General features: G+C 41.5%; 1 protein-coding gene and 1 long non-coding RNA gene across 6 annotated transcripts in view; one reads left to right on the top strand and one right to left on the bottom strand.

Moving 5' to 3' along the window:
• kuz (zinc-dependent metalloprotease kuz) overlaps positions 1 to 27,221 on the top strand; it is an 84,714-nt gene that overhangs the window by 12,643 nt on the left and 44,850 nt on the right. For 3 of the 5 annotated variants that reach the window (XM_070277256.1, XM_070277257.1, XM_043213281.2), the window contains exon 1: positions 14,560 to 14,677. The exons of the other annotated variants lie outside the window; for them this stretch is intronic. In XM_070277256.1, coding sequence (XP_070133357.1) covers positions 14,575 to 14,677 — 103 coding nt within the window. In that variant the 5' untranslated portion in view covers positions 14,560 to 14,574. Of the gene's footprint in view, positions 1 to 14,559; positions 14,678 to 27,221 lie in introns of those variants that run through there. 5 annotated transcript variants of the gene reach the window in all.
• On the bottom strand, positions 16,984 to 17,839 carry LOC138925809 (uncharacterized). Its single transcript, XR_011442030.1, has 3 exons — positions 17,428 to 17,839; positions 17,175 to 17,359; positions 16,984 to 17,108 (listed from the first exon to the last, which is right to left on the bottom strand). It is a non-coding gene; the product is annotated as an uncharacterized lncRNA (long non-coding RNA).

Here is a 27,221-nt window from a genome sequence, read left to right as displayed (position 1 = left end):
ACGTTTATGGTTTATTAAGGCATCTGTTGGGAATAGTTTTTCAAGTCATTGGTTTATCTAAAAATTATTCAATACCTTCTATTGTTAGAATCCCCATAGAACAACCATAGGTCTGCTATCCAGAAACTATCTTCCATTTCTTCCGCTTCATATTACAAATCTTCAGCTGATACGATTATGTGGCAGACTTCTAGACTAGGCAACTAAAAAAAAAGCGAAATGGGAATGGAATAACGCTTCCATGCGCCTTGAAGCGAGTGCCCATAAAAAAAAAGCAGAAACAACTTTGCTATTCCGTGGGGTATGACCAGTTAATAGCATTTCCCCCCAGTAACGCCCACGCAATCGACACAATGTTCCGGCGTATGTGTGCAACAGCTTCTGCTTTTTTGTTTTTTATTTGTCTGAGCCATCCGAGCCATGGACATGGAGATATACATACCCCTGCGAAAGATCTGAAACCGGAGCTATGCAGTTTGTTATGGGAAGGAAAGATGAAGGAAGTAAGAAGCGTTGATTGCACCACCGGATGGACACAAAAAATCGGGGTAAAAAATGTAAAAAAAAAATATAATGTTCAAAGAGATGAAAGGGTTATTCGTGTAAAAAGTATGCACACAGCCTGATACCGAAAGTAAATAAATATGGAAATGAAGTATGATTTTTTATCAAAAGTTTATTAATTTTTAGGATAATTAAAGAGCAAGCTATAGAGGTCTTTGATTTGTTTTTCTAAAGTCTCTATTTGATGTCCTTTATTCACAACACTATCTGGCTTCTCGGAAGCGGATTGCCATTCTCAACTTACTAAAGAGCTGCAAACACTGCGCTTGAAAAACTTTCCTGTTGCTGGTTATTGTGCATTTGACTTTTTTTTCCTCTAATTTTTTCCTTTTTTTTTTTTTTCCTCTAATTTTTTCCATTTTTTTTTTTTTGCTGGCAAACAGATTTTCCGTATCAGAGAAAAAGCAGGCATTTCTAGAGTTTTAGCTGAATGTGAAGTGGTTGTGGGATGGTGGGTTGGTGGGTGGATCCTGCTATTTAGCCATGTTTTGTTTGTTTTTGTGCTTTGCTGCAGTTTGAACGTTGCCTTTCTCTATATCCCAGTTGCAGACCCATTCCCAGTCTCCTATACTATATCCCTTCTCAGCTTCAGTTGTGTTCCGTTTCGCTTTGCAGCCATTTTTATCTTCAATACACGCTCATTTACGCTGTCTGATGGCTTTAGGGTATATTCATATCCGTTGTCTTTTCAAAGAAGGATACGCGAACTGGGAGCAGAATAGCAGCAGAAGGATGTTGGTCCGGTAGAGGGCGATGTTTGGGTGCATTTTGGTCCTGATTACACTGGTCATCTAAGTACACTTGAACTACTAAATAATATTCCAGCATTTAGTTTAATATCATAACTAGAACAAGTTAATATTTTCATTTTATATTCTGTTTAGAATAATTAAATGTAAATTTATTAAAAAATTCTTTGAACAGTGTACTTCTTCTTGGTAATATCCTCTAAAATCGTTCGTGTCTGGCTTTCCCCGGCATTGTCTGGCGCATGTTTGCCAACTGTTTTGTAAAAGATGAAGCATAACCCTCTATCTTGGGTACACAACATTTTATTGGTGTACCTCCTCTAGATACAATATTCTAAATCCGCTCACCGAAAACAAGTTAGCCGGCATTTTCGCTAATAAACAACTTTGTCACCGGGGATTTAATCAACTTGGTTTTATTGTTCATTTTTGCAGACAAGCCCCGTTCTGATCATCCTTTTGTTTGAATGAAGGTTGGCTCCTGCCATCCTGTCCCTGAGCCCAGATCCCTGTTTGGCCGGCCAACAGGATTTTCATTTCATTTTGTACTCCGAGATGGCTGGGGCTTATTGAATGCCCTTTTAGGGATATTGGCAGCATTGATTACCAAATACGAGGCATAAATGCCGACGACCGACCAGTTCGATTGCAACTCTCGTTCCAGTTGTCCTTTTCGCAGTCATTCCCCCTTCTATCGGCCAGTTAAAAGGTTCTTAAATTGCGTTTTATTACATGCCACGTACTGCCGGGGCTTTATGGGCCGCTTTGTAGGCTTTTCAATGCCATCGATGCCGTCTGTGATATTTCCTTTTTATGGCGAGTTCATTGTAATCGCCAACAACCACCACCCACCATCCACCTCCCCGCAATAGAATACAAAACTAGACCTTTGGAGTAACCTTAACTGCTTTGAATTTTAGGGGTATTAGGGCCTACTTTAACCAAATTCAACAGTTCAAGTTCACTTTAAGACTGGAAAAAATCAAGATACAGGCCAACACAAAGATTAACATGATTACCTAACACATTTCCATGGCAAGTGGTCGACTAGATTCATTTCTAAACAACTTCTGTACGCCAATCTGAAAACTCATTACCCCGACGCTAATCAAAGGGACACGCACAGGGCTGAGAAACGTTTTTATGCCGGGTAATTAGGATGTTGGCAGTGCCAACGGGGTCGCCACATGACCCGCCCACATACATATATAACTCACTTATCAGACACAAGCCGGCTAATATAAGCATTATGCTGTGTACGCCCCTAGGACCACCGCCTTTGCAAATAAGTAGAAAAAAAGTAAAGAGCCGAAGAGACCAGAATATTGTAGCTCACGCAGTGGGGCAGACAAGCAAGCCCAACTAATGTACACAACTTAATTATCAAAGGAAAAATCGCAGACTTATGTATGGGATGCTCGATATAAATAAACGCCAGCAGCCAGGGAGGGAGGTCTCGCCTGGGGGTCTGGGGAAGAGTAAGTTAACGCATCTTTAATGAATGAAGATTCTTAGCACTGGCTGCTGTATCCATAATGCTATCAACAATCTCTACAAAAAAGCGAAAGTAAGGCGCACAAGACGAACGTTTAAATGGGGTTTCTGGAGTGCAATAAAAGGTTAGATTTTTTATATTGCTAGGGGAATTGCTTTATTTTCAATGAATATTTTAAGAAATCGATTGCTCTTCTGGATGTTTCTGAAATGGGTATGGTATTGCAATACTTTATATTCGTGTCTGGAGTCATATGCGTCAGTTTTCCTCCAGTAACTTGTACATTTTTCCTTTGTTTTATGTTATATATTTTCACAATTTCATCGTCCACTTGTTTTTGCGTTCATTGCTGCTGTCCGTTTTGCAATCTGTATCGCTTCCACTTTTCTTTTTTCGGTTCGTTGGAGCATTCCCTCCTCTGTTCATTGTGCTATGCTGCATGTTATTAACCCCGGACAGGGAGTTTGAATCCAAAAGATCGATAAATTACAATCAAAGCCACTCAACGATAGTCGAAGATATCTCCAATTAGTTTCGAAATGATTTTTAATTAGATGGTAGTTTTTACTTGACGGTTTTTTGTGGGAGATATCTGGTAGATATTCATTTAAATAACTAGACCTTCAATATATTAAATATTCAAATTTTTCATCACCTTGCCAATTCCCTTTGTTGTTTGTTGAACGTTTTTACCAACTTCTCCCTTTTTAAATATAGCCCCTGTTCTAATTTTAAATTCGTTGTTGTCGATTTCTTTTTGTGGGGAGTAGTCCCCCCACTCCCTTACAATCAGCCAATTTCAGGGATTGCCTGCCAAAAGCCAATAAAACACGAAAAGGAAAAACAAATAAAACGTAAAGCCACCCACAAAAGTCACGTTAATACCGTCGCTGGCGATGCCGATGCCGATGCCGCCTTGGCAGCAATTTCAATTTGTGTTTTGAACAATTTAATTTTTAAGCCGTCAACGGTTGCAGTTCATGATTTTTCCATTTTTAGGGTTGCGAAAAATATCGCCACCAAATACAATCAAAAGCTAAAAATCTATTATTCAGGACCGTTGTGCCCCATTGTTTATTCAGTCAGAGCCGAATAAAAAACAAAAAAAAAACTGAAACAGAAACAGGAGCAGAAACGGCAAACAGCAAAAAAAAGCAATATTGGAGCGCATCTCAGTGAAATTTTTCGTTGTCGAAGAGCCAACTACAGAATGGAATGGCCGTGGAGACGGCTTCAGAATATATCCAAAGTGTCAAATGTAGTCGAGGCGCCGAGGATTTCCTACACAATACTCTTGACGCAAAACGAGGAAAGCATTCTCCGTTGTGCGACCCAGACCTGGAATTGTTGTTGGGTCTCAAAAAAATAACAAAAAAAAAAAGAAAGGGGGGAAGAAAAGAAATTAAGTCTGAAACATGAAATAAAGATGAAGCCTCTGTCGAAGAAGCTGACTCAGTCAGTCAGTCAGTCAGTTAGTGCAGTTTGTATCCAGGGCCTGGCATTTGGGAATGGATTCGAATTGGAACTGGATCTGAAGGCGACTCTTGTCATCTTGTTTTGTCATTCCGGCTCCGGTTGGTGTTGACTGACGAGAAAAAAAAAAATTAAAATTTGTTTACGTGTCGCATCATTTTCTATTTGGGATGTTTTCTATACCAAGGGGACGTAGAATGGGGAATTTACAGAGTTTGTCTTATCCAAAAGCAAATACACGAAAGGAAATCTGTATAAATCTTCTTCATATCATTATTAAGACATGAAAGTCTTTATTAAAATATTATTCATTAATTTTGGCGCCTAACGTGGGGCCTTTTAAGTGTGCCCATAGTACCTTATTATTATTTAAATTCTCAATTTGTAAGACCCCTTATCGATTGTTCTTTGTGTATTCTCGGTAAACATCTGGCATATCTTGTCCCTCAGGATCTTTGTCTTTAACTGTCGTTGGCCCGACTATTTGTCTCCTTCAATTTGTAATCATTTAAATTGATTTTTCTTGTCGTTTCTTTTGCTCCATCGCTGCTCAATCGGTCTACCAACTCCGCCCGCATTGCCATCCATTTTAATTGATGAATTTACTGACTCTGCCAGTCCAGACACTGATAGGGATAAACATCTTAACCTTTTTATGGGCATAACGGCCGACCGTCGTTTTGCGAAGATGGAGCATTTTATGTTGGCACTTTTCCTCTTCGTCCGAAATTGTCCTTTAGCTTGACTCGAGTTGCTCTGGTCGTTGAACCTTTGAACTGTATTTCACCTGGACGTATGCGCAAACATGCAGATTTATAAACTGCAATCTTTCGATACTGACGTCAAGCCAAGCCCATACCCAGCCCGGTTGGGTGAGTGAGCAAAGCTTCCTCAAGTTGGCTTTCGTTCAAAGCAATTACCTAAATAAAAACCTTAATTAATATTGCATGTCACACACAGGGGCGCAGTGTGAGGGTGGGCGGAGTGCTCCCTGAAGCACAATATAATTGAGATTGATGCAATTGCATATAAAATTCATATAAATTACTTGCAACTAACACAAGCACTCTCCCAACTCCATCGACTCTTCTAGCGAAGAAACTCAGACCCAAAGGGGGGGCTGAGAACTCGTTTGCCCAAATGAGTCATAAACACTGAGGAGGCCAAAAGCGAGTGTCAAATACACACATGTGCAACCTCACGATTAGGATGAACCAAACTACACCACCACCATCACCACCACCATCACCACCACCATCACCACCACCACCCGGGCTATGTCTGCACACTTGTTACCGCTTTGAACTTGAAAACTTTTCGCCAAATTTCTATTTTGTATCTTGCAGACAAGTTGAAAGTTAGCAACACGTAAACCGATTTGCATATCGACATAATGAATAAATCATTATCGGGAAGAGGAAAGAGTTTTAAGCTTCAACCTTTAGCTTGATTTTTATCTTCTATGTATTTATTTATATACATTTTTATTTTGTTTAATAATTGAAATTGTTAAATGCCTATGACTTTGGGTCCACCCTGACTTTATACGAAAGTGCAGCAGGAGCAGTCCTCAGTTCTCCTCCATTTTCTGTACATGCATACCATATATCGTCATCGCCAGCTGCATTTGATTAGCGCCTCGTATATATGCATCAGATATATGCATATGTGCCATATATACGAGAACTTATGGATCGGGTTGGCGAGGTCTAAAGAAAGAGTATTGAAGTATTGAGTTTTCGGACTGGGTATTGGTTGAAATTATGAGAGTTTTAAAGAAGAAAATGTTATGGAAAAGGTATGCAAGAGTTCATATATTAAAAGTTCATATATATATTAAAACTTTTGTTTTAATAAATCATTTTCTAAAGAACTTCAAGAACCTTTAACTCTTAAGTTTTAAATAGAACCATTTTTTTTTTTGTTAGAGTCTGTAAAAAATGAAAGATAGCCCTGAAAACTAGACAGATACTAGTAGTAGAAACATCTAGGATTCTAGAAGAACTAGCTTATTTTAAAGAATTTAGATTGAAAAATAATATCTTTAATAAATATTGCCTATATTTTTAAGGCAGCCCTCGATTATTTGGCTTAGTGTGTTGCATGTATGGCCCAACAAAATGGCATTTGAAACATGTGTCAAGTTCCATGCACTTGTTTATGTTTGTCGGACAAAGGCACCTCCCCAAAAGGTCACCGCCTGCCTGCCACCGCCCCCTCCTGTTGCACACAACTCAGTGCCCTTTCCCTCTCTGTGTATAACACTAGGGGTACTATGTAGTACAGACTTGACTTTGGCTTATTTATTGTCATGTGCCCATTTGGCTTCCTTAGCAGCTGAGAACGCTGCCTCGTGAAACGTGTTTGTTGATAAACACAACCATGAATCATTTCTCGTCACCGTCCCGGTCTCGCCTCCCAACCTCCCCCCCTATGTTTCGCATGATTTGCATATACATTTTTTTTTTTTATATACTTTATTAGTCTCAACAACAATAGTTTAACGTACTTAGCATAACATAACATAAAAAGGGGGGGGGGGGGGGGGGGGGGTTTGTGGTTGGTCGTGGGTAATGGACAGTAAGGGCTTGTAGACGGACGGGACGACCGTTAGGCATTGCTTCGCCCGCAGCAGGCCCCAACTCTCCACCCTACCGCCTCTCCTGCTCGATGCTCCTGAGCCTCTGCATTAACGCTGCAGCGAAGGATGCTACTGCGTCCCACAGCATCTGGGTTTCCAGCATTGTCTCCACAAGGTTTCCTGGGTGGAGTGAGCGGCCCGCCGTCGCCTCCAGTCGGTGGCGCTCTCGTGCAAACCGGCGGCACTCGAAGACAACGTGCTTGGCGTCCTCGACTACCGATCTCCCGCACTCCGGGCACCAGTCCTCCTCCGCGTGGCCAAAACGCTTTAGGTATTGCCGGAAGCAGCCATGACCACTCAATACCTGCGTCAGGTAAAAATCGACCTGTCCGTGGCTTCGAGACACCCACCTTCTAAGATTGGGGATGAGAGTGTACGTCCATCTTCCTTTCGTCGATGAGTCCCAGCAGTCCTGCCAGGCTGTGAGCGACCTCTCCTTGGCCTCCTCCCTTGTAGATATATCAAGGGCGCCACCAGCAACCTCATAACGAGCGCGAGCTTCCTTTAGCTCCTTAAGCTCTCGAGCGCGCTCTTTCAGCGGGACCATCCCCGCGATGACCAGGATGGCGTCGTCGGAGACTGTCCTGAAGCCGGACGCCACCCTTATTGCTCCCAGCCTGTACGCTGCGTCAACTCCTCTTCTGTAGCTGGGCGTATTCATCGCCTCAGCCCAGATGGGAGCCGCGTACAGAAGTTGCGCCGAGGCAACGCTCACGAGGAGCCTTCTCCTGTTCTGCTTTGGTCCTCTGGTATTGAGGAGGATCCGGGTGAGGCCCCTGATAGTGGCTGCAGCCTTGCCCTGGATATATTCTAGGTGCTCACGGAAGGAGAGCCGGGCGTCGATCATCACCCCCAGGTATTTGATGGCCCGCTGGGAGGTTATGGCCATTCCACCAACCTGAATCGTCGCCGTTTCTAGAACCTTGCGGCTGCTGACCAGCACCGCTTCCGTCTTTTGTGGGGCTAGGCTTAGTCCCGCATTTTGGAGCCACTGTTCCATTGATTCAATCGCCTTGTTCGCCGCTCTCACCGCTTCCTCCTTATGTTTGGCCACAACTACCAACGCTACGTCGTCTGCGAAGCCGACGACGTCGCATCCCGCTGGGAGCTGCAGTCTCAGGATCCCGTCATACATGGCGTTCCACAGCAGCGGTCCCAGGACCGATCCTTGGGGCACACCTGCCGTGACGCCGTAGGTCTCCGTGCCCATGTCCGTGTCGACAAGTAGGACCCTGCAGCTGAAGTAGCTGCTGACAACGTTCATTATAGAATTGGGGACGTTGAACCGCCTTAGGGCTGCCAGGGTATTGCTCCAGTCCGCCGTGTTGAACGCGTTCCTGATGTCCAGGGTGACTATTAGGCAGTATTGCTTGGAGCCACCCTTCCACCTAGTTCCTGCTATTGCGTTTCGAGCAATTCCAACCACCGCTGCTATGGCATCCACTGTGGACCTTCCCTTCCGGAACCCGTACTGCTTTGGCGACAGCCCTCCCGCCTCCTCTATTGCGGCTTCGAGCCTCGAAGCGATCACCCTCTCGAAAACCTTGCCCGTTGTGTCCAGCAGGCAGATTGGCCTATAGGACGACGCCTCCTCCCTTGGTTTCCCTGGTTTTTGTAGCAGCAGGAGCTTCTGCACCTTCCACCTGGTGGGAAGGGTGCCTTCGCGGATGCATCTGTTGAACAGCTCCGCAAAACTTCCCGGCTGCAGTGCCAGAGCCAGTTTCAGGGCTCGGTTAGGAACCGAGTCCGGGCCGGGTGCTTTGTTGGGGGCCAGGCCTCTCCCTATGGCCAGGACTTCCTCTTCCGTTACCTCCTCCGCCATTTCGTTGTCTGCTGGGGGGGTGGGAAGCTGGGTGACTTGGTTGCCGGCTGGGAACAGCGCTTGCACTATGGACCTTAGTACGATCGGGTCAGTGGGGGACTGACCTCCTGCGCGCAGCCTCTTCACCACTATCCGGTACGCGTTGCCCCATGGATTTTCATCCGCCGAGTCACACAACTCCAGGAAGCATCTCCTTTTACTGTCTCGGATGGCCACCTTCAATGCTTTGCGCCTGTCCTTGAAGGCTTGGTGCCGCTCCTCAAAGGCGTCGCTGCCTCTCGCTCGCTGCATAAGCCTCCTTGCTCTCATGCACTCAGCTCGGATGGAGCCAATCTCCTCGCTCCACCAGTAAACAGGAGCGTGGTTTCTGCGGTAGCGGCTTCTCCGCTGCATGCTCGCCATGCACGCTGCCTCAAGCTTAGCTGCAAGGGTGTCAGCCATTTCGTTGGCTCCGCTTGGCGGGACGTTGCCGATGTCACGTGCTGCCTCGGTGAAGTTCCTAGCCTGGAGCGTACCGACTCTGTAGCCTTGGTTCCCTCTGTTCGGTTCCCTCGGTCGTTCTTGAGGGCTGCCAATTGAGCACAATATTGCTTCGTGGTCGCTGGCCGTAAAGCTCCCGCTTATCCTCCAGTCAGCGCCCGCCGCTAGCGAGGGGCTCGCGAACGTCAGGTCAATGATGGATCCTGCTCCGGCTCTGCTGAAGGTGTGCTGGTTTCCTTCGTTCAGCAATACGAGATCGAGTGATGCGAAGGTTTCTCTTACCACTCTCCCTCTCGCATTCGTCCTCGGGCAGCCCCAGTCCTGAGCCCACGCGTTGAAGTCCCCTGCTACCAGGACGTCAGAGCGGCCTCTGATATCTTTTCCCAGGCAGTCCATCATGCGCTCGAACTCACTGGTGGTTAGGCTAGGTGCCATGTAGCAGCTGTAAAGCCATGCCCCACCTATCCGAGCCCTTACGAATCCCTCCGCACTGTGCACTGAGTGCATTGTCGCGCCGGTTGCGCCGCAGCTCCAGATGGCAGCCTTCCCCGATAGGTCCACTGCCCAGCGGTTGTCTGAGCCAGTCCTATGGGGCTCGCTTAGGAGCGCTATGTCCGTCTTCGTCTCCCTCGCAGTCTGCGACAGCACATCTTGAGCCGCCCTGCAGTGGTTCAGGTTCAGCTGAAGCACTAGCATCCTGTCGTCCTAGGTCCACCTCCTTTCGCTGACATGGGGCAACCTCTGCTTCCCGTCTGATGCCTCACATCCTTCCGGCCCTTGTCTTCACACGAGAAGCACCGAGGGTCCTTTTTGCAGGACCTTTTTGATTTGCATATACATGCCAGAGTGTGTGTGTGTGTGTTCTGCACACAGACTTTTCTTGTTGCGCTTTTCTTTTTTTTATGATTTGTTGGCGATTTTCACGCCTCGTTTGGTTTAGTTTCGTTGCGTTTCGCTTTTGCGTTGAGCTTCAACTACTGTTTTGAGAATATCATTTGTTTTCCATGTACATGTCGCATTTCATTTGTATTCGTATCTATGTGAGTGCCTGGCTGGATGGCTGTGTGTTATCTCAACAGCGCTAGTACATGTCCATTGAGCTTTTGTGTTTCTGAGCTAGCTCTGGGGGATTGCGGCTACTGTTCGGCTGCCTTTTCCCATCGGGAGCCGACTCAGAGCCAAGCCCAGCGGCATGTTTTCCTGATAAACACGCATGAAATTCATAAATTCGAGGGACCAGGGCTAGAACGACACTCTCTTTAAGCTGTTGAAATATATCACAGTGTTTTTCTCGCCGCACATTTGTTGAATGCCTAATGAATCGGAAATGGTTTGCGGCTGGTGTGGGATGTGAAGAAATATAGTCAGATTATTCATGTTATTTGCCAAACAATACATATCTAGATTATAGTTTTCTATAAAAAAAATATTAATTATATTTTGATTTATGAGTGAAATTATTTTCTTTTGGGAATTTAAAGGCAACCTGCCACACTGTCGTGTTGCACAATTGACACATTTTGTTGGCAGTCGTCATTTACTTTTGTTATGCTAATCTGCCGTCATGTCGAGCTCGGCTCCCTGTTCGCTAACCCTAATAAGCCCTATTATAACGCTTTGCTGCCACCGTTAATGCCCATCGCTCCAATTATTTTAAACATATTACAAGCAGATTTAGCACAGATTACAAATTAGGTTGTGGGATGGTGGGTGGTTGTAAGCTAGTTTGGGTGGCTATAGAACTTTGAAGTGTTGCGAACTTGGCGCACTTGATGCTACTAATTTATGCAAGGCCAACAATGCCACACCGCATAATCCAGACCGAGAGCAGCTAATTTGTTTATAATTTTCATAACTCAACGTGCTCGCGAGGCGTAACTCATTTCCGTTTCCCGCTCTACACCTCCGGCTCTACAACTATTTGGGATCCAAAATACGCATCTGTGTGGATTTAAAATAGCAGCACATGTGCTCCATCCCGACACCACACGCCTCGACACTTGGCAGCCGTGGTACGAGTAATTTGGCCATCATGTGCTGGCAAAATGCAATTATTATAATTATTTTTTGTTAAACGTGCCACAAAAAAAGTTCAAACACAAAAGACCACTGCCTGCATAATGGTCACCATTGTAAAAACCAACAAAAGGAGTATAATGGAAAGTGAAAGTTGCATTTATTTATGGCCAGAGAAAGATTTTCAACTGGGGATATTGTTCTTATAATAATATTTCAATCAAGGACATAGCTAAGCTAGGGGTTGTAAGCTAGGGTCTCCTGCCCCCCATCTAGACCCCCCAAAATGTCCTGTTTCCGTGGCTACGTGACTTGGACAGCTGTGAGCATTAAACCGAGTGTTACATCCACCTGGTAATTAAAGGTAAGCCCCGCAAGTTGCAGCTTGGATGCGGGGGAATGACTTTGCTGCTGACAATGATGACTACGGTTTGACTTCACTGACTTGCCAATGCCGTATGTATACTAGTTAACGCCGTTGTTCATCCATCGGCACGGTGCCTGGGTGCCTTGGCGCTGGGTACCCCATATCCTGGAACCGCAACAACACCCACCGCCCCCAATGGGTCAGTCCTGCCATTGATTGGCATACGCGTGATGGCTGTCCCTACACGTGCCCATAACCGAATGCAATTCTGCAGCCATCCTGCAGCTGGGGGACACACTGGGGGACACACGCACAAAATGGCGACGTCTTGTCGGCTGTTGAATGCCGCATTTCATTAACTGGCGTAGCAGCAACTGCAACGCCAATGTGCAACTGCAATGTGCTCTGCTGCACGTCCATTGTGCGTGTGCATTAGCGAGCAGGTCCATCCCAGGGAGTCATTTGCACCCCTTCAACCATGCCACCGATTCCTGCGTCCATTGTCCACCGTGGAGCAGATAATATTTGACTTTTAGACAACAAATGTATTAAATCTTTAACTTTAGCAAATTAAAAGACCCAAGAGTATATTTAATTTTTAAGTTTTTTTTATAAATAAATATATATATTTATATAGAATATATCTATATCCTTTTGAACCACCGTGCACACTCAGATATGGACTTCCGCTATGGCCACAGCAACCTGCTCAACATGTTAATGCAACGGCGAACCAAAATCCAAATCCCCATGCTGCTGCAGCTGGTGCTCCTCTTGCAACCAACCCCTCGGATATAAAGGTTGGGGGGCCTGAATGGGGTTAGTCCAGCGGCTGGGGTTTAACTTGATGGGCTTTGCTACGTGCATCCCAAAATTCTCCAACTGAGCTTTCAGTTCCATGGCCGTTTGCCCAGCTGCTGCTGTCCCTCTGTGGAGTCCTCATTTCAAAAGATAATTCCGCATTCTTGGCTCTCGGTGCTAGTATAGTAGGACCCTTACCCTTACCCTAGCATTTTTATTTGATTTTATTGCTAGAGTCCTTTGTTTTGGATCCTTTCTGCAGTTAGGATCGTGTGTGTTTTCCACTTTTATTAGTTTTGGCTGTTTTGTCCATTATATTTTGAGTTTCCTATCTGTGATGTCATTTTGGACAGTTGAAGTGCACACAGTTGTACTTTGAGGGTCTTATGGAGATGTGTACATAGATATTTGTTTATGGCTTGACTCTTATCAACAGCTTCTTTTGAAATGAATATATTAAAAAAGGTTTCATATCAAAGCTAATAAAGGTTAATAATTTAATTATTATAATATTACTCATGAGCTTGGACTCCCATCCCACTCCAATCCCATCATGATAAGTCATTCCTAAGCCACCATACGCCCTACTTACTAGGCTAATCATTTTGAGGAAATGAGTAATACTTTGCCTTCTTGTGTATTCCTATCAGTGACTCCTTATTTGGCACTTACTATAGAAAAGACTTTTAGGTTTCTTGCTATTTTTATAAGGGTTACTGATAAATACATATTTTTTCCCCAGAATTACATCATATAACTAGAAACTTAGAACCCAGAATAATCAACTTGCGAATGGGAATGACGTTCTCTCAAGCTTGCGCTTAAATCAATTTGAGAATTGCCATCAATTGCAAACTTGACATTTGACCCGAGATCGAGCTGTGTTTGCAGTGGACAGAGCAGAGGGCAAACATACTATATGTCAATGCCCCTAATTAATCGAGTTCATTGCCTGACCAGTAACAGTACCAGTACCAGTGGCAACATTGCCTGCAAAAAGTCGCAGTCGAAAGAGAATTAAAAAAGTGCACAACGAGGAAAAACGAAATCAAAAGTAAAATAAAACGAGAGCAAAAGAGGCATAAGACCGATGACCTTCGCTTAAAGTTCAGATGCAAATTGCCAGAGGTTGGGGGGTAGCCATCAAACCATCCAGTGGAAACTGACACCCAAATCCAACCTTCCATTTGCATATCCATATCCACCACACTCTCGGTGGAATCTTCCCCTTCCGGCCAGACCCGGCCAGGCCCGACCCAACCCGTCATGCAAATGACAGGTAATTGACCTCATAAAGCATTCTACTACACTCGGCGAGGATGTGGCAAGGTGGAGAGGTGGGCTGGATGGGTGCCTGGGAGATGCAACAATTTTTTTTTTTACTTTTCATGTGTAATTTGATGTATGTGTTCGAGGCATGGTCTCTTCAACCGCCTGCCACTTCCCCCTGTTTTATTTTATTTTTTTTCCTCACCCATTTAAGTGTAATTTTGTATGTTTCTGTTTTATGTTTTTTTTTTTTGTGTCCACATTTGTCACGTTGCCAAGAAAGAAATTCTAAAATGTTAATGTGCCGAGAGTCGACTGACTCCCTTGTTCTTCTCCTCGTGTGTGGGTATATGTCTTCCGCCGGGGCACTTGAAGTAAACGCTGAAGGGGGCGTGTGATGTGTGTGTACTTTACTTTCTTTTTCTTTTATTTCCAACTGCCTCCGCCATACCATATGTGGGCTGTATGGATAAACGAGCAATTACGATTAATTGCATTTGATAAAATGCCATTAAAAAATGTAAAACACAGATGCTCAAGTAAGTTGTTTGCCTCCCCACGCATCTATTACCAGACTTGCAAAGATATTTTTTTGTGTTTTTGCAAAATTGAGAACAGTCTGTGTGGGAAATTAAAGGTAAAATCGGAAGAAAGTCGATGAGGTGAGAAATTTTAGCACTTGAGGTGAGACAAGTGTCACATGTATGAGATTTAGAAAGTAATATCTTATATTGATGTGTCATATTACAATATTATAGTGCCTACCTACCTTTAAGATAATCCCCAACCGTTTAAAGCCCTTGCTTTGGCCATTTTATTAATTTATTTTACGTTAAATCGACCGTTCCTGGCCCAGACCAGACAAAGGCATAATAAACCATAATCAAATATATTGTAATGTTTATTTTTCGTCTCTTCTCTTTACAGGTGAGTGCCCAAATATACATACTTCATAAAAAGGACTCGTCCTTTCCCGTCTCTTTCCGTCTCCGTGCTCCAGGTAAAGTTTGCCTTTATTATCAGACACGAGTCAGGGACAACAGTGGACGAGGATGACTGGATTCTTTCTTTTTTTCCCCCTAAATGTTTGGACTTGTACCTAGCCATGGTCGCTGAATGCTAAGTACTCGGCTCCTCCTCGGATGGCCACATAAATAATCGCTTTTGTGTTTCACTCCCCCAGCCAGCAGCAGCCAACCATCCCCCCACTGCGTTTAATGTTTTCCTTTATAATTTAAAATTAAATGTTGCATTTGGCACGTAATGATGGAAAATGGTTAGCAGGCGCAGGTGCTGTAAATTATGCAGAAATCTCTTGTCCCCACATGCACCTGTTTGCAGCAGTCGGGAGATCCTTTGCGCCAACCGCCTCCTCATCTTACGTGACCTTCCCCAATGGCTTTCATGTTGCCTGTGTGGTTATCCTTTGCTCAAAGGATAATTGCAACTTCCCATGCTTTCAGGGTTTCTCAATTAAAATAATAATCTAACGAAATAAATAAAGTATTTTGTAAACATAATATGATTATAATATCTACTAAGTGGAGCGGGCTATGGAAAATTCTATATAATTTGGAATAAAAAATAGAAACATTAGAATACCTAAGCCTTTATATTTGTGTATCCTGGAAACGAAATAATATTTACTTTCCGGGAATGGACGAAAAACATGGCCGATTTTTCCATGGCTGCAAATCAAAAAGGATAAAGTCTGCTTACAGCTGCTATCCAATCCTCGGGCTCCCTCCCTTTCTAGGCTTAGATATGTTTGTGGGCTATGTGTTGGGTGGGTCTGGTGGGTTGGATGTGGGTCGTGGGCTGGGGCTGGGGCAGGGAGGATTCAGTATGATTATGAATTCGTTGCGAGAATGCAAACTTCCGTCATTGAGTTGTGAGTTTGCTGCCCGTTTGCCGTTTGCTCTTTGATTTCGAGTTTGCATTTGCATTTGCAATACTACATACAGATACACTACATATAGACTTATTCCAGAGGGCCAAAAAGAGTAGATGAGGCGGGGGTGAGGGGAAATGGATGGAAAGTGACTGGGCGAGTGGGCGAGTCTCCCACAGAGGATTGGGTTAATGGTGGATAGCTCACTGAATGCGTTGAACTTTTGTGTAAAGTGCAATTGCATTTTATTTCATACTCACTCCCTTTGCCTGGGCATTTTTTATGTACCAGAATTTTTTAGACCAGAATTTCCATGGCGCCACTTGCCTATACAATTAGTCCTACAAACTTTAAGCTCTAAAATATCCTTAAATAAAAGCTAGCAATTCCTAAAGAATTCCTCTATTTAAAATTTCGAATTAGAGCATCTAAAGTTCGTGGGGATTAGATTCTGTTACCCCCATTTGCTTTGCTAATGAAAAGGATTCGTTTAGAATTTTAAGCAAATAGAACGTGAGTAGCAGGGAAAAATGTTGCCCCGACCAAAAGGAGTTTTTTTTTTTTTTTTCCTACCTTGGCTAGTGTAAGATATATGTATGTGGCTTTTTGTATAATTCCGGATATATGTTTGTATAGAGTATGGATGCCATGCCTAACCCGTAGATACAGGCAAACAAACGCACGCACACCTCGAGAGGAAGTATAGCCGTGGCAGTGCCATTGCAGTTTCATTTTGCTTTCATGGGTTTACCCGAAGCATTTTAATGCTCATTATGCATTTTTGCTGGCCTGGTCGTTGCCATTGGCATTACAAGTGGCGCCGAATCCGCCCACTCAACCAACTCCACCGCCCACGCCTGCTTTATTATGTTTATTACTGTTAAATAATTTGTATGCAATTAATTTAGCTGCAGCGAAAATAAGAGGAGCCAGAACCATCCAGGCAGCCAGCCTGATTATGGCACGGCCGAGTTTCAGTTCACATTTCTCATTAGTAAGCAGAGCGCTTTAAATCGTGTTTTATAATTAACAAAATGGGCGTGAAGTTAAACAAAGTTGTATTTTAGTTTTACATTCGCATTGTGCACGCAATGACATTAGAGGAATACAAAATTTGATTTTATTTTAAGCTAATAATTAGTATGAAACCTAAACCATTAAATATTAATTTTGGGCTTCTTTTCATAGAATTCTTTAAAGACAAAACATAATGTGGCCATCTTAAAAACATGAACCGAAAAAAGCAGTCGAAACAAAAGACAATTTACGAAATTGTTGGCCCATAAAAGCCATAAAAAGTTCTTCCCCGAATTGGGAAAGCCAAAAATGTCATCATGCGACCATAATTTAGGAATAGGAATACAATAGGCAGAAAGGTTCTGTAATTTGGCATTGAAAAGCGAAAAAAATATATTTATTTATATTGTGTTTATTGACAATCAGCAGCCATTAAAATGCCAACTTCGACAAAACAACGTTAAAAAGAAAATTAGCCTTTTTTTGAAGGCAAGTTCAAGGTAACAAGTTGACCTTTTCGATCCTATAAATATTCCTGAAATTTGAGATTGTTTAAGAAAAGTTATAGAGACTTTTACAATTGGCTTGCCTTTTATTGCGACGAGAGCTCCAAAATTCCATATTCCGACATCTTCTTATAAGGGTTTGGGTCTTATCATCATTTCGACAAATGTCAGTGAAACGTTATAGTCGTAACCCTGCCAACTGCCCCATAATATTCCGTACATATTATCTTTCATTTTTCCATCTTTGTAGAACCTTCCGTTTAGGGAGCTGTAAATTGAAGAATGTAGCTTAATATTTTAAAAGGAAAAAAAAGGTGTTTTTTTGTAACGGTATACCTATATCCACATTTATTAAACCACCAACCACCACCATGCGTTTTACCGCAATCTCCACCCCCTAAGTCATTATCCCTATCATATGTTGTGAATTTCATGTTCATATGGTACTTTTTGAATGAATCGCCTGCCTTTCCTGTGTGATTTCCAACCGATTCCAATGGATAAGAATTCTTCTCACTGCCAATCTTGAAGTTATCATACTTGACAAAATCTCTGGACCCATTGACTTTTCCTAGACTGATGAGAAGTTCATACTGTCTGGACTGCGTTATTTGGTGCAACTTCTCAAGGCCGATGAAGAATTCTCCAGTCAAATTGCCGAATCCATCTCTGTATTCAGTCCAATTCCGATTAAAATCCACGCTTCCATCCATTCGTCGTTGAATCACCGTCCATCCAGAGCCATTACAAGGAGCCTTAAATGCACTTATTCCAGGAAGCTTAATATGGTATATACCTTTGACGGCGGTGGTACAGGAGTTTATTTCAACACATTTGCATAGCTTTTCATTAGTTTCAGTTAAGTTTTGGGATATAACATTTATTTCACGAGTAAGGTTCCTATTTTGGGCGTCCTTGCTGATTGCCTGATCAGTCTTCTCCTGGATTTCTTGATCTTTTTTTCTAAGTAGTTCGTCCTTTCGTTGAATCTCTTCTTTGTTTTGCTGGATTTCGTTTTCTTTTTCATTCAAAGTATGATTGTTTTTAATAACATTTTCCAAACAACTTTGTAATTTTTTATTATCTTCGGCTTTGTCTTCACGATGTTTTTTTAGTTCTTCATGTTTTTCCTCTATTTGTTTTTTTAATGAAATCATAAGGTTGTCTTTAATATTAATTTCACTATTTCTTTCGCTTATTACATTATTTTTGAAGCTTATCAGCTCTTCACTTTCACTTTTTGCTTTTGTAAGGGCTTCGTTGCTTCTGATTAGAGCTTCATTGCTTCTGATAAGAGCGTTTAATGTTCCTTTTTGATCATCTTTGCTTTTGATTAAAGCGTTCAATGTTTGTATTTGTTCATCTTTAATTTTAATCGTCTCGTTTAATGTGTTTATTAGCTGATCTTTTATTTCAACATTTTTTAGCAATTCTATAATCTGGTTTTTATATTCATGGCTTTTATCGGCAGCCATTTTTATTTCTCGAAAGTAACTTAGAATAGGCTTCACTACTTCAAAACAAGTCCCACTGCACTCCACCACCTCAACAACATTGGTTGGTAGACTATTTTCAGTACACTCTTTATCGCCAACAATTAAGTCACTCAGGACTAAAACGGATAGTATCACTACTAAATTTCGCGGATCCATTGCGTGCTTCCAGGTCTCCGGATAACGTTTGAATGAAAAATAAGCCGCGCTTGTCTAACAACGAAAAGTCTCTCCACCCAAGCTTTTATGATAAGAACCGGATCGGCCATTCGCAAGGGTATCACTGAGGTCTGTCGCATTAAAAGTCACATCCGGTAGATTGTTGTCGGATTTTAAGAATATTTAATCTAAGTTCGGAGTTCAGAATATACATATATTAATATATACTCAAATATATATTCATTTACTACTAGTATATTCTATATTATTGGTGATTATTTATTTACTGTAGTACAAACGAAGAACAAAACAAGGAAAGCTAACTTCCCTCCCTAAAGTTGATAAACCCTTGCAGTTAAAACCAGATAATATCGCAAACATCGGATATAGTTGGCCGATTCGTATTATAATTTTATCATAAAACCAATTTGTTAGAATACAAAACTTAAAAAAAAAGTCCCAAGTTTCTATCTTCAAAAACACAAAAGTAGCGTCACTCCCGATAGTTAATTTATATGGCATCTATGGGGTATAGTCCCTTTTACAGCCCACAGTGATGGCTATATCTTCCGCAATTCTCATCCGATTCTCAAGCGGAGTACCTTAATCGATTTCTATGCCGATTCTCCACCATTCTGCATCAAAATCCTGAGACAAAATATTTTTTTTTTAGATTTTTTGTCCATTTTTTGTGATAGGATCCCTTGAAAATAAGGTTTCCCCCTATAGGGCCCACAGTGATGGCTATATCTTCTGCAATTCTCATCCGATTCTCAAGCGGAGTACCTTAAACGTTTTCTGGATCGATTCTCCACCATTCTGCATCAAAATCCTGAGACAAAATATTTTTTAGATTTTTCGTCCATTTTTCGTGATGGGTTCCCTGAAAATGAGGTTTCCCCCTATAGGGCCCACAGTTATGGCTATATCTTCCCCAATTCTCATCCGATTATTAAGCGGAATATCCTAAACGATTTCTAGATCGATTTCGCATCATTCTCCATCAAAATCCTGAGACAAAATATTTTTTAGATTTTTTGTCCATTTTTCGTAAAGGGATCCCCTGAAAATGGGGTTTTCTTCTTTAGGGTCCACAGAGAATACAGAACAGAATAAAATGGTTTGGAGCTAGCAACCGAAACTAAGCCAAGAAATTAGTATAAAGATTGTGAAATTAGCTGGCGCTAAAAAACGAAACCAAAGGCAACCAAGCGGCAAGGTACAATGCCAGTGGTTTGAGCAAGGTTGTCGAAATGGTGTCTTCAATGTTTACATTCATGAGCACAAATCATCTAAAATCGGATGTTCTCGGGCTTGAATCACCTTCGTTCGTGTTCATGTGGGCCAAGTAAATCCTAATTATGGCTCATTACGCTAGCACCATAACACCAATTAAAGTAAGATTGATGAAGTAGTTCTAATTGCGGAGGCATTTAATAATATTGTATTCAAACTACCCCAAGTGGGACTATTAAGGTTTGAATTTAAATTCTTGAAAGGTATTGAAACTTCAAGTTATTGGCTCTATAAACAAAGCTATTATCTTTGTTAGATTATAACCACTAAATCGCTAATTGATTTTGTTGCGTTTCTATAATCGGCTTAAGGTTTGTAATTTTCCAAAGAATAATCTTGAGGGCAACCCCCTCCACCATTATTATGTTAATAATCGGCGTAATACAACTATACTATAATATATACATACAGGCCCTTGAGAGTAGAGTGCAAGTTGCTGGAAAGCGAAATGTTGCAAGTGCAGGGAGCGGAAGATCCAAGCGACAATCGGGGATGACGATGATGATTATTGCCATAACTATGACAACATAGTGGTGGTGGTGGGGACACAATGGGCTCCTAGTTATGCGTTTGCATTGGCATCCGTCAGAGCCTGTTTTCTGGATCCATATTTGTGACTGTCCATGCTGCGTTGTCATTGTTGGTGGTAGTGGTGGTGGTGGTGGCTATGGTGGTTGTGTTGCTGCTGCTGCTTCTGCTATTATTGTTGGCTGTCTTGTTGCAGTTTATATAATCAAATCTCATGCTTCGTTAATTCAAAATGTCGTTACGTGTTACATGACAAGAACGCTCCTTCGGCCCAACTCCAAAGACTTCACATTGTGCTACATCATCCTGCTGACAGCGTTAAGGAAGATGATGGCGGTGGCAGGAGGTAAGGATGCGGATGACTATGACGATGACGATGACAAGGGCGTTGGGCGTTGGGCGATCCCATAACTGAGCAAGTGAAACGTAAATAATACTGAGGCGCAAAACGAATCGAATAGAACAACAAACTTTGGCGTAACCACATCATCACCACCTCCCCGTACACACCAAGGAAATCCTCATCCTTTTAGCCAGATAAAAGATGCCCCCCTATGTATGCTATAGTACTTGCATGGCTGAGCTTACACTCACCATGTGGTCCAAATAATTGCGTGTTCTTGTTTTCAGTTTGTTAGGGAACATGCTCCTCTTGAGATCCTGAGGAGAACCTATTGGTAGTTTAGTGAAAATGAGCTTAAGATTTTATTTTTAAAAGATTCTTTAGTTTCCTGTATAAAAAATCAAGAATAAATCACCGTTTATTTTGATAGCCGGCGGTGTTGGTAGATATTTTCTTTCAGATTCATCGTCGAACCCTTAGATGATGACCATGATGATAATGAGCTTGTGGAGCTTTAATCACAGGGGGGACAAAAAAACCTCATTGTCCGAGGGGCAATTGTTAAAGGGCAGTTTTCATTCCCGGCCTATTCTGGCGTTGACAAAAATGCCGCCATAATCTATATCTGTATATCTATAGTTGTATGGCCTGGGTCTTTGGGCTCGGTGCTGTGTTTTAGCACAGCCATAAACTTTATTTGCGTTTATTGTTATTGGCATTGTCTGCTCCCATTTTATGTTGCCTATAAATTTGGCTTGGCTTCCGAACCCGGAGACTTCTACCCGAAACTGGGAATCTACTTTATTTATTCTTTGTAATTTGATGTTAATGGTTTTGTTGTTGTTTGTTTCTAGCTGCCTTGGGTGTTTGATAGTTCCACTAGGACCTTTTCTTTTTTATAGTTGAAGATTGTAAAAATTCAAGCACAAGAATTCTCTTGATCTTCTTGATTTTTATAAAAATTATTATAGAAAAAGCTGTTTTTAAAATGTACTTGAAATTTGTCTGGGTTTTTGTTGGCTTTACTTTTCTCTAGACCTGCAATGTTTCCAATGGCCTATGTCTGGCTGTTTTGGCAAACAATCAAGACCAATTATGGCCAGCTCTCGACTAATAGGAATTTCCCAAACTCTGTCCAACCAATCCGACCTGGGCCTACTCTAGCCAGCCACACTTCTTACCAATTAACGTCAATGGAAAATAACACAAACGTCTCTTAATGATGCTGATGAGTTTTCCCGAACCTCGAATTCCGGGTTCCTGTTCCTGGACGTTCACTCCTGGCCACTCACTCATTCCCTCACTCTTTTGTGTGTATCTTTTCCAACCGCAAATTAATTGGCGCACTCACAATTTATTTTGTAATTGTAAAATTAATAAGTTTGTGGCTGGCATCGTAGCTGGTTGCTGGATGGTTGCTGTTGTTGCCACATTTTCACTGCCAAAAGTGGGCGGCTCTGGGACGGCTGGAAGTTTTTCGTGAACAATTTTTAATTGCTAGTGTCGGGGCTGTCGCTGTCGCCATCGTCACAAACCGTTTGCCAAGTTCCAGACGACGGTAATTTTCAAACTGCGCTCCATAGTTTCCTTCGTTTTCGTTGTCGGTATTTTTTTTTTTGTGTTTAACTTTTAGACAGGCACTGGTGGGCCTGTTGAAGCCTGTAGTGGGCGTACACATACCTGGTATATAGACATGGAGGGCCAAAAAGAACAAGAGCGGGGCATGGGGCATGGGGCAGAACCATCAACATAATGAAAAAGTTTCAAACTGTTTACCGAACAGTGGAGACTAAAGTTGAAGTTGAAGACTTGCATGTTTCAAAGAATTACTAAAATGTCATCTGTTTTTAAGCAAAACTTGCAACTGTTTTGAAAATTTAATTAAAGTATTCTATAGATATTTGAATAAGGTTTAAAATTTTTAAAAAACGAACCCCACTGTTCCATCTGAGTTCCTATGTTCATTTCCTTTGCGTTTTTCTTACTTCTGCTTAAGCAATATGCTCATTATAAATGTGCAGCGTTCGTGAACAGGCGAAGCATGCTTATGAAGTTGGAGTATGTATGAATATTCAAATACCTATATATGCAGATATCTATGTACACTTTTTTCTTGTTTTTCCCCAAGTCATTTAAGACAGAACTCTCTTCGCATTGTCTCCTGGTTTTTTTTATGTCATTTTTGTTGGAGTTTCCATGGACATAGGCATGGTTACCCTACTAGGTTTTTTGTTGTGGCTGCTGCTGAAGCTGTATTAGCAACGCCATTTGATAATGGATTCCTTATTTATGTATGAACAAAATCCCTGTATAAGCCAGGCTGATGGCATCGCGCACAGTTGGAGCTGTGCGAAGCTGTCATGGCTTAGTTAACACGCTCAGTCGAGCACTGGAAACGTGCTAAACGCTCGAGGCTCATTAAAAATTAAAGAACAAAATTCTTGGGAAAAAAAATTGAAATAAATAAAAGCGGTTGTACACTCATATTTATTATTTAGTTGTGATGATCGATTACTTGTCAAGACGGGCGAGTATTTGTTCGCGAATAAAATGCTTTGAAAAATAAGAGTTATTTAATCATTCACCACAAAAAGCAGGCCTCCAAAATTTAAAAGCCTTTCTAAATAGTACACGAGGAACAAAGACCACAAAACCAAGCCAAATGTTACAAAATATGCGAGTGGAACATATTCGAAATGGATCTCTCAGCTCGCACATAACCCATAACCCAGTTTCGGGTACACTCGTATATATGGATGGATATATGGCAATGGCACAGCCCTATTAATATTTGCATATGTGCCATATGTGAAAAATTGTATCGCTAGTTGGCGGCGGGAGTGGCAGTAAGGGCAGGGGTAAAAGGATTACGGAGGGAGAAGGATGATGTGGAGGTGTGTGGTTACACTTGCTGCGAATCCCTGGGCTTCTGGGTTATTCATTGCTTTTGACTATGAAAAATGTTTGTGAGCTTCGTAGGTCAGACAGTGCTCTTTGTGGCATCGATTTATGAATGGATTTAATTGAAATTTTTCCCAAATGGGGTTAAGAATTGAAATGCTTAAAACAGAATGTGTTCTTCTAACAATACGATTATAAATGGCCTCCTGGCTGGTAATTCAAAAATGTGTCATATTTAACAAACGATTAGAGGAAATGCAGGTAAGATAAGTTTCAAATGATTTACTGAGGTTATCAGATAAGTGGTTGAGCTTGTGACTATTTTTCAAGACTGAAAACGAACAGTCATAGCCGCTTTAAAAGCCATATAATCTAAAAGCAAATAGGTTTTATAATTTTGTCTGTCTAATGACCTGGAAAAATCCATTCAATAAACAAACAAAATACTAAAATGGTAAATGGTAAATGTTAAATGCATTGTCTGCCAATGTTTCCTGCAATTAAAAGGCAGTCTTTGTGATTTTGTGGCATTTTATGCAACATATAGTATCTGAATTTGAAATTCAAATTCCCAAATGCAAATGCTTCATGTTCGTGGTGTTCTAACTAACGACACTGTTGTCGTTCACGACGTGCGCCCTCCAGTGCAGTAAATGACATTATTAACCCAGTTTCCAGTACTTTAAGCTTACAATACATACTCCCCCACAAGCTCACAGTAGCGGCTTTCAACCATCATGCGCTTCGACACCCACAACAAACAACCGAAAGTGTGAAAAAAGTTTACCTCATATAAGGATTATTTTATACTCTATTAAAGGGGTTTTTTATTTAAAGGAAAATAGATATTCCATTTAAAAATTACTGCACTCATGTTTAATATATAATGTTTCTATATGTTTGATTTTTAAACATTTTGCAGTGTATGAGTTAAAGTTCCTTCACTTAATTTCCTTTTTTTAAGTTAGTTTTCTGTAAGTTGTTTATTTTTCGCTTCACATACTTTCTTATTACGTTGTTCCCCCAGTTAGTATAGTAGTTGGCGCTAAGCCGTCATCTCGCCCCATTTTGGATGGGCAAACTGGCAACTAAACTTTACTGAAAGCATCTTCTGTTGCTACTTATACAGTCGATGCCTTGTTGCTGAGTCAACAACATTTCACAAAACATCGCACATGTATGCAAATGAGAAAAAAAGGAAAAGATTTTGGAGTTTAATACCAAGTTATATAATTAAAAAGGTTTCTGCTAAAAAGTTGGCAGCAATAACTTTATTTCCTTTAGCTTCGTTGATAAATAAAACCCAATTACAATGCTTTAATGCATATCTTTTGCATTTTTGTACAAAGTTTTTAATTATTGCACTTTTTCCGTGGAAATACTTTTAATTACGAGTCGAGTTGAGTTTGACCAGCCCCGCCTAACTGCCGGCAATTTATGTTTCACTCGAATTGCGCATAAAGTTTCTCAAGTGGTGAAGGCAATTTTGTTCTTGACATGATGTGGCTCTGGTCTACTCGCCAAGTGGGTGGTTAGTGGGTGGTAGTGCGGCTTTTTGGCCAGATAGGGTATGTATGTGGTTGGGGTAAGCCCCGGCTAAGGTTACGGCGGTGGAATCGTTAGTTAAATGAAGCCTAGTTTAGGTAAGTTTTCGGTATGCAAATAAATCTGTGTAAGTACAAAGTTGCCTCCGGCTATGTTTTTAAACTTTTAGAGCAGTTGTTGAAGCCAGACCGTTTATAATTAATAAAACTTAAACTTCAATGAGTTTTTTTTCTCAGCTTGGTGTTAAAAATGTAACTGGAATTTAAAATAAAATCGAACCATATAAACAAGCATTCGTAATTACTGTGAGAGAGTCATTCACAAAAGGTGCTGGCTGTCAAAGTTTTATAATTGAAATTACCTGGTTTGACTTTCGCAACCCGGAGTTTGCCGTCATATTGCACTTAGGCAACTTCAGCACCCTTTTCCCTGACTTTTTCCAATTAAGAAAGTTTTCTTTTCAAAGTCCACTGCCCGGTTTTGTGTTAACACATTTCAGCACTTACTCGCTCGCTGTTTCTAGTGAAACTGAAACAGGTCCGATTTATGCGAATATTATTAACATATTAGTAACTCATCTCAGAAAGTTGAGCCCGCCGGGGGGCTGAGCTGACGAAAAGTTGAGTGTTTTGATGCCAACAGCTTCTTCTCAACATATTGCCCAAAACCGCGCAGATCCACCTCACGAAATCACGAAATCACAAAACAATTTGAATATATATACATATATATGTGTGTGTATTTTTCGAAGTGAAAACTTTGTCCTTGCCGAAAAATACGAAACGGATGACGAAGATGTCGCCTGCTGGGAAAAATATATATATATATATATATATAGAGTGGGCTAGACGGAAGTTTCATCAAAACTAATAACGCTTGAAATATCATAAAGCTACAGAGCACAGCATTTGAACCATCAACTTTTATAATGGCTGGCTGTGAAGAAGGAGTAGAAAATATGCTTAATGAGGCAAAAGTTCATTTTGCTGTTCAAATTAAACTGAGCGACAACTCTTGACTACAGATAGTTGCAACTTGTTCATTGAAACGAACATAATGAAATATTGACAGGGCTGCGGAAGAGGTTCGGAAGAGGTTACTAACTACAAGTTGTACCCGCATGTTTTTCTCTTCTTCAAAACTTTTTGATTTTCAGCAACTGAGTATATATATATACAAATTGATAGCTGAGAGATAGTCAAGTCTTTTGGGCAAGTCAGGAAAATGAATAGATAATCCTTTCAACACTTTCGTGTTGTGAATAGAAGATTTAAACCGGAAATTCAAGCTTCACTCTTCTGAACTTCATTACAAAGTTACTGACATTCTTTCGGTAACTTGATTGGCTTTCATCTAATTAAAATGATTTGTGCTTTAATGGTTTAACATCAACCTGCCATGGTCCCTGCCGCCAAAGCTAATCAAATTAAAGGGTGAGCAGGGTTGGGGCGCTTCCTTCAAGACGAGGGTTGCTTAATAAGTAGAATTCTAATTAAAATGAGGTAGATATTTTTTGTGGACTGACAAAGTAATATAATAATTTTCATCCAGACCTCGTTGCTGGTGGGTTTGTTTGTCTGCGACTGCTACCACTACTGTGTGTAATTTATTAGATTTTGGCAAATATTTTGCCAGCAGCGCATTTCACTGTCAGAAGTTGTGGCGTCATGACCAGACAGTCGGAGGATACTCGCGATATTTTTCCCCATTCTCTGACTGGTGCTTATGATGTAATGTTTTTATAAGCTCATCTATAGGAGTGTGTGTGTGTGTTCTTTGAAAAGAAGTTGCTTTTCTAGACAGTTTTTCCTTTTGGCCTTCCATTGTTTTCCTTGTTTGAGCAGCCCAGCCCTCTCTCAGCCATC

This window comes from Drosophila bipectinata, chromosome 2L (assembly GCF_030179905.1).
Source record: "Drosophila bipectinata strain 14024-0381.07 chromosome 2L, DbipHiC1v2, whole genome shotgun sequence".
NCBI classification, from domain to species: domain Eukaryota; kingdom Metazoa; phylum Arthropoda; class Insecta; order Diptera; family Drosophilidae; genus Drosophila; species Drosophila bipectinata.
Note: the sequence above shows the minus strand (reverse complement) of the source record. Positions and strands in the feature narration are given on the sequence as shown.